Source organism: Nicotiana sylvestris, chromosome 9 (assembly GCF_000393655.2).
Source record: "Nicotiana sylvestris chromosome 9, ASM39365v2, whole genome shotgun sequence".
Lineage (NCBI taxonomy): Eukaryota > Viridiplantae > Streptophyta > Magnoliopsida > Solanales > Solanaceae > Nicotiana > Nicotiana sylvestris.
In genome coordinates, this window is record NC_091065.1 from 147,154,212 (window position 1) to 147,161,887 (window position 7,676).

At 37.6% G+C, this 7,676-nt stretch overlaps 1 protein-coding gene across 1 annotated transcript; it reads left to right on the forward strand.

Moving 5' to 3' along the window:
* The first annotated feature begins 333 nt into the window (after nt 1-333).
* LOC138878387 (uncharacterized) lies at nt 334-1,344 on the forward strand. Its single transcript, XM_070158060.1, has 2 exons — nt 334-852; nt 976-1,344. The coding sequence occupies exons 1-2, from the start codon at nt 334-336 to the stop codon at nt 1,342-1,344; spliced, it is 888 nt and encodes a 295-aa protein (XP_070014161.1).
* Nucleotides 1,345-7,676: the final 6,332 nt, after the last annotated feature.

The window sequence follows — 7,676 nt, forward strand, 5'->3', positions numbered from 1 at the left end:
AGTGAGGAATTAAAAGGTTAATTCCTAGGTTACAATAGGTTGTAATATAAAGATTGCTCAGTAGTGAAGTTGAAATCCCACAAGGGTATGTCGTGATTTTTAATCTCGTTGAGCTGGGAGTTTTCCACGTAAAATTCCTTTGTGTTCTTTATTTACTGCCGATTTACTATGGGAACAAATAGAGAACTTGATTCCTTATACTGACAGTCTGTTGCTTACAGTGGAAACTGATAGAGAACCTGGTTCTCTATACAGTTTGGTGGGCGCTTAGTTTCTATCATTTGGTATCAGAGAGGGTTCATTCTAAAAGGTTAACACCTAGAAAGGATCTACATGGCTGCTCCACTAAACTTTGAGGAAGGACAATCAACGTACAGACCACCAAGATTCAACGGTCAATACTATGGTTGGTGGAAAATAAGAGTGCATGACTTCATAATGGCTGAGGACTCCGAGCTTTGGGATGTGATTTGTAATGGTCCCTTTGTCCCTATGAAGGCTTTTGGAGAGGGAACAAGGACTATTCTAAAAACAAGAAAAGAATACAATGGAGCTGATCGAAAAGCTATTGAGAAGAACTTCAAGGCAAAGAAGAGTCTTGTGTGTGGTATTGGACTAGACGAGTATAATCGTATCTCAGCATGTGAATCTGCCAAGGAAATCTGGGAAGCTCTTCAAACGACTCACGAGGGAACTACTCAGGTAAAGCAGTCCAAAATAGATATGCATACAACTGAGTATGAACTCCTTAAAATGGAAGAGCATGAGTTCATTCAAGAGATGCATACCCGTTTCACCTCTATAATCAATGAGCTTCATTCACTTGGTGAAATCATTCCAACCAACAAGCTGGTCCGAAAGATACTCAGTGTTCTACTAGGTTCCTAGTAGAGCAAGGTTAATGCTATCACTGAAGCCAAAGACCTGCAGAAGCTGACTATTGACGAGCTTATTGGAAATCTCAAAACATATTAGATGAAGAGAAAGAAGGATCTTGAAAGAAGAGAGACCAATAAGGAGAGGAACCTAGTTCTCAAAGATGCACTCACTGACTCAAGTAGTGATGAATCTGAAATGACGTATCTCACTCGAAGATTTCAAAAGATGGTTCATAAAAATGGTGGGATCCCAAAGAAAGGAAGTTCCAGCAGGAACTTCAAAGGAAATGATTGCTGTCATAAGTGTGGAAAGCCTGGGAACTTTATTAAAAATTGCCCTCTTCATAAGAAAGATCATTACAAAACCAACACTGATAAGGCAGCTAAGAGAAACCCGATCCCTAACGGGAAATTCAAAAGAAGAGATGCTGCTGACAATATGGTGAAGCAAGCTTTGGCTGACTAGCGAGATTCCTCTAGTGAATCTGAAGGTGAGGATGACCAAAGAGATGCATCTATGATGGTTGTTGACAATGAATATGAGTCAATCTTTGCATTCATGGATAAATTTGATGAAGATGAGGACAAGGAGGAAGATGAGGTAAGTTTTCTTGATGTTCAAAGAAATTTAAAAACTTACTCTAAGAAAAAATTGATGTCCTTAGCAAATATGTTGATTGATACCTATCATAGCCTCATTAATGAGAAAATGCTTTAATAGAAGAAATTGGTGACATAGAACAAGAGAGGTATGATATGATAGTTTCCATTGTAGCCTTGAAGGAACAAGTGGAATAAGTAACTAGAGAACATAACTTGTTGAAAAAGTAAACAAAAAAATGGATGGTCAACACTAAGGGTAAATAAGTGGCTAGTGAGGCTCAACTTGAGCTTGAGAGTGAGCTTAAGAAAATTACAACAAGTCTTGTTGCTGAGCTTGAAAAGAATAGACATTTTTAGGAGGATTTAAAAAGGGTTAGAAATGATATTGATAAGTCACTTAAATGGACCCGGTCCTCTGATGTAATAACGTCTATGTACAGAAGTAATAGTGGAAACAGGCAAGGCATCAGGTTCCAAAAGGCTAAAATCTCCTATAATCCCCATAGTAAGTATGTAACTGTGGCTGATAATAGGTTGTGCACTCACTGTGGTCAAACTAGTCATTACAAGAACTCTTGTAAAGCTAAAATTCAGTCTTTGCTGAAAAATAAAGTTTTTGTTGAAAAGAGGCATACTGATGAGGAACCTGGTTCCCTGAAAAGAAAACATGTGCTGCGTGCATGGGCAAAAAGAAGGTTGATCCGCCTGTTATATCATTATAAGGGACCCAAGCTAGCTTCGGTTCCTAAGTCTAATTATTGATTTAGTATGCAGGCTGAAGTGAGAGGTATCAGTCAAAAACAAAAATGGTACATGGATAGTGGCTGCACTAAGCATAAAATTAGAAGAATGAATGATATCCTCTCACTCTAGGCCTTCAAATGTGGGAGTGTGTCCTTTGGAAATGAAAAGAAGACTATATTCTTGGTGTTGGCAAAATTGACAAAACGCTCTCCCATGCAATTGAAAATGTGTACTATGTGAATAACTTGAAATGTAGCTTTGAGTGTGTCTCAAATCTGTGATAAGGAAAAATGTAGTGAACTTCTTGTCCAAATATTGCATTTTCACTAATCTCAAAACTGGTGAAGTGGTGTTGATAGCCAAAAAGTTAAAGAACATCTATGTTGCAGACCTTGATTCACTTAATGGTGGTGATCTAACATGCCTAAGTGTCATTGATGATGATGCTGAGTTATGGCGTAGATGACTGGGGCATGTGAGTTTTTATTTGCTGAGCAAGTTGGTTATGGAGGACCTGATTCTTGGGTTGAAGCAGTCAACACTTGCTAATACTTGATTAACAAGTGCATGATCAGGTCCCTTCTCAAAAAGTCTCACTATGAACTGCTCAATAGGAGAAATCTCAAGCTGACTTACCCGAAAGCCTTTGGATACAAAATGTTTTGTTCTCAACAATAGTGGTAAAGGGTCACATAACAAAGAAGATGAAGATGGAGAACTAAAAAATGCTCCTGGTGAAGCTATAGATATTGCAAATGGAAAGACTGATTTGATGTGTCAAATCAAGTAGAGCAATGTAGAAGATACAACAGAATCACCAAAAGGCACAGAGGGACCTGGTCACTCAATGATTGGATATGTTAAGAAGGAAAGGTACAATGCTAAAAAGTGCTTTTTGGCGGCATCTAACTCAAATCTATACTGTTACAGGTATACACATATGGCAGTTTTAGGACAAAAACAATAAGAGTGATATTGCACTTCTAGAAGTCTTTGCTCAGATTTTCAAAAACTGTCAAGGAATCTGGTTCATGGGCTTAGGTTAGTGGTCTCTTCAATACTTATATGCCTTTATAAGCTACTGAAGAGTCATGTCATTAATTTATTTTCGGCTTTCTCCTGCTTCTCTCCTAACGTTTGAAGTCTAAAATGTTAAACCTTTTATGAAATGACCCATTGCCCTAAAAAGGAACTTCTTTATCTTACACCCAACTAAAATCGATTCTTTTCTTCAAAACCAAAATCAACCTTTTCTCAAAAGAATCCTTCTTTCCAAATATGCCAGAAGTGAACCCAACTCTGTCACTTTCCAAAATCCTAACTCCATCTGAATCAAAACCCCAAGAAGTCTTTGGTAGATTTTGATGGAAGTTTAACTGAAAGGGAACAGGGTAGATCTAATATTATAGAGCGTGAGGTTGAAATTGTTAATAGATTTGTGAAAGTCTTTAAGGATGGAGAAATTGGTAAATATGAGAACGAAATGATGGACCTGATCCCTCAGTCCTTCTCAGGAAGTCAATTTTAAAGATGATCTTTTTCTTTTTGAGTTCTGTGTTTAAATGAACTTCCGATCCAGTTAAAAGGATTGATGAAAAGTAGGCTGATTTATGATGAAGTGGTATGACCTGCTGATGTGATTGTGGAAGAGAGAATGAAATGAAATCTTTACTTGTGAGAAAGAGTTAAAAAAATATTGGAGAAAAGAAGGTTGGCTGAGAAAGATGTAGCAGACGATAAGGGTAAACAGATTGAGAAGAAGAAGAGGGAGACATGGCTGCTCAGGGATAGAAAGGGTAGTGTAAGTGAGGAACCTAGTTCCTTACAGAAGCAAAATGTTGAGTCATTAGGTTTGGAGAGGTAGAAGACTCTGAAGTCTCAAAAAGTGGTTTAAGGTAGAGTGTTGACTTTGATATTGCTGAAAAATGAAGGAACTTCTTGACATTGTTGAGTTCCAAAAATAGAATCACCTCTTTGTTCCTCCAAGTCCCAACATTTATGAAGAAGAAGTAAAAACTTCTATGTTTTATGTGATACTATGATGGTATATGTGAATGGGATTGAGTTTGTTCTTGATGAGAAGAAACTTGGGAAGATTCTTGGTGATCTAATTAATGGTTTAGCCTACTTAGATAAGTTGATAACCTAGTCCTCATGGACCCTTAGCAGAATAGAATGCTAAGTTGAAGGGTGAGAATGAAAGATTGAGGAAACAGGTGGAGGAATTGAGAGAGCAGATGATCATTGACCAAAGGAGAGTGAATGAATGAATGGACAAGTTCATCAAGGCCTTAGCCCATTACTTTTCCTCCTACCTAGTGATCCATGTCTTTCGCTCCTTCCAAATTTCCTTGAATTCTTATCTTCTTTTGATTCCTATATTTGATGACATTGGTACTTTAGTTGTTTAATTTCTCATATTATGTATTTTTAAAACTACTGTGTTTTTATTATAATTACTCTACTATGGGCAATCACTCTATTTTGTGCAATGACATTCACTTGTTGTTCTTGTTATTATTTATGCTGTGTTGCCCAAGTGGCATGAGGTAATGTTGTTGAACTTCTTTTTCGCTGTGCTTCTTCTATTATTCTTTTCGATGATGCCAAAAGGGGGAAGTTATATAGGTGTCAACATGGGGGAGGAACATAATCGAATTGATATATTATGTTGTGCATGAAAGATAGCTCTGTTTCTCAGGGGGAACGTTGCTGATAATGTGTTAATTATAGGTCTTATCCATAGGGAAACATGTGAGGAATCTAGTTCTTAAGTTTTATATTAATTTTGGGTTTGTCATCATCAAAAACAGAGAAATTGCTCTAAGTTACGCTATGTCATGTTTTGACGATGACAAACGTTCTCAAGGAACTAGGTACGGACCAGATGTGATCAGTAGATGTAAGGAATCTAATTCTCAAGGGGAATGTTAATTCTGGGGTTGTCATCATCAAAAAGGGGGGAAATCGAGAAGTTATGGTATTTTGAGTTTTAATGATTTGCCAAATAGTCTTGAGGAACCAGTTGTGATCAGTTCCTTAGGTTTGGTTCTTAGGAGGGATATGGCTGATTCGTAGGGGGAACAATGTGGAGATCCAGTTCTCAGGTGGAATATCAATTCTAAGTTTGTCATCATCAAAATGGGGGAAATTGATAGGTTACAAGTACTTTGGGCATAAGTACTTTACTTTATTTTTTGATGATCTAACAAACTTACCATCCAGAACCAGATAAGGAACCTATTACAGATTTACAAGACCTTAAGATCACAAAGTTCCAAGATGGGATCCAGCGTAGGATATAACTCAACTCTTTAGAGTGCAAGGAACAACTGAGTGAACATGTCCCTATCAGTTCCCGAGGAGACTGTATGAAGTCAACTCTCCAGCTGGAAAGTTGTTGCCTGCACACGCTACTGTACAGGAACAATGCAACAGTCAACTTTCTATGGAAGGCTTTTTACCTACATTGCTTACATTATTGTAAGTGATGTCACAGATGTATAAATACAATCAAGGAAGGTAAAACAACTTACTTCATGAGAGAACAAGATAAGGAATCTGATACAATTAAGTTCCCTTGCTTTCCGAATAACTAGTGAGATGTCTAGTTCAATTCTTAATGAAATCAGATAAGGAAACAACAGAGAGACTAGATAAAGATCAGTTTCCCTCGTCGTTGTACAGTCAGCTCTACACCTGCAAAAGCTGTTGCACTATACCGTCTGGCAAACTGCTGCATTGTACCGTCTGGCAGCAGTACAACAACACAGTTGTAGATTGCTAAGGCCAAACTAAAGGGCACTTTATTACATCATCCTTGATGATACCACACACATATATTATCAACATGAGGCAAGTGATTTCATCTCTCTAACACTTGAAAACTTAATTGAAAATATTCACTCAAGTGCTAGCCACAACCTCCCTCAAGAACAAAGCTGTTGCAACCTCAAGGAGCAGATCCAAGATTAAAGATATCTTAAGTCCTTAGGTTTGTTGAGTATTTGTTATTTGTTCTTCATTTGTAACTCTTACTTAGCTTAGTTAGAAGCAATGTGTAGGAAACCCTTTGTAAATCATAAACCCTTGTGTTTTTGTCTTGGCTAGAGTTAGTCGAGTTGTGAAGTCTTTGTAATAGAGTTATTACAAAGTGGCTTGTAATAGTGTTGTCACAAGTTAGTGAGTGACTAAGTCTTTGTAATAGAGTTATTACAAAGTGGCTTGTAATAGTGCAATTACAAGTTAGTGAGGGATCAAGAGGTTAATTACTAGGTTACAATAGGTTGTAATCTAAGGATTGCTCAGTAGTGAAGTTGAATCCTACAAGGGTAGGTCATGGTTTTAAATCCCGTTGAGCTGGGAGTTTTCCACGTAGAATTCCTCTGTGTTCTTTATTTACTACCGATTTACTATGGAAACAAATAGAGAACCTGATTCCCTATACTAACAGTCTGATGCTTACAGTGGGAACTGATAGAGAACCCGGTTCTCTATACAGTTTGGTGGGTGCTTAGTTTCTATGAATAAGAAATATGAAAAAAGACTATACATAAAGAAGAATAAAATAGAATTGATGAGAAGGTAAATGTTTACCTTGGAAGTGGTAATTACAATTAAATTTGATATTGTGGTTCTAAAAATACGCGATTTATTTTAATGCTAGTTGTTAAGCGATGGATGCTAAGTGTGAGTTAGGGGAATGAGATAAGAGCTCAAGGAAAGTATGTTATGCAAACCGAATAGCCGTAAATCAACGTCTCGAGCTGGCCTACGCTGGTCCTCGAGGTCGAGCTGAAGTGTCTAACTGGGAATGGTCGATGAAGAACTAACAGTTCTAAGGGCCTTGATGGTGGCTTTTAATGATCAATGATGAGTAATAACTGAAGAACAATCAATAAAATACAATAAATGTAAGCATTAAAATGACCGAAGAATATGTTTGAGTTGAGGAGCAGAGAATGTTCTTATTATTGTATTGAATAATATGTCACATACAAAATGATAAGGGTCCCTTTTATAAAGGAGGGGGAATCCTAACATAGTACAGGTACATTTATTACAATGATATGTGGCTGGTACAACCATTTAATGTCACGGTACGAACTTGTACTATTCTTGTAGACCTGGTTAGCTCTAACCACGTGCCTTGGGAATTTCCCGCTTGTCCATCATAGCCACCAATTTGTACTGCCTCAAGGTCGAACATAGGGAACCCTCAAGGCCAAACCTCATGCTGTGCCTCGAGCCTTCTAGAGACGGGTTATGGAGTGTCATAATGATCATAAAATCGGACTCTCCGATTTTAGCCGTATACAGATAGTCCCCGCGTTTCTAAGAGTAAAAATGATAAGAAACGATCTTAAATTTTTGCCTCTTCGATACTTCCATCATGACGTCAGCCCGTCAGATCATTAAATGACATGACTCAAAGGCTGCGTAGAGGTTACT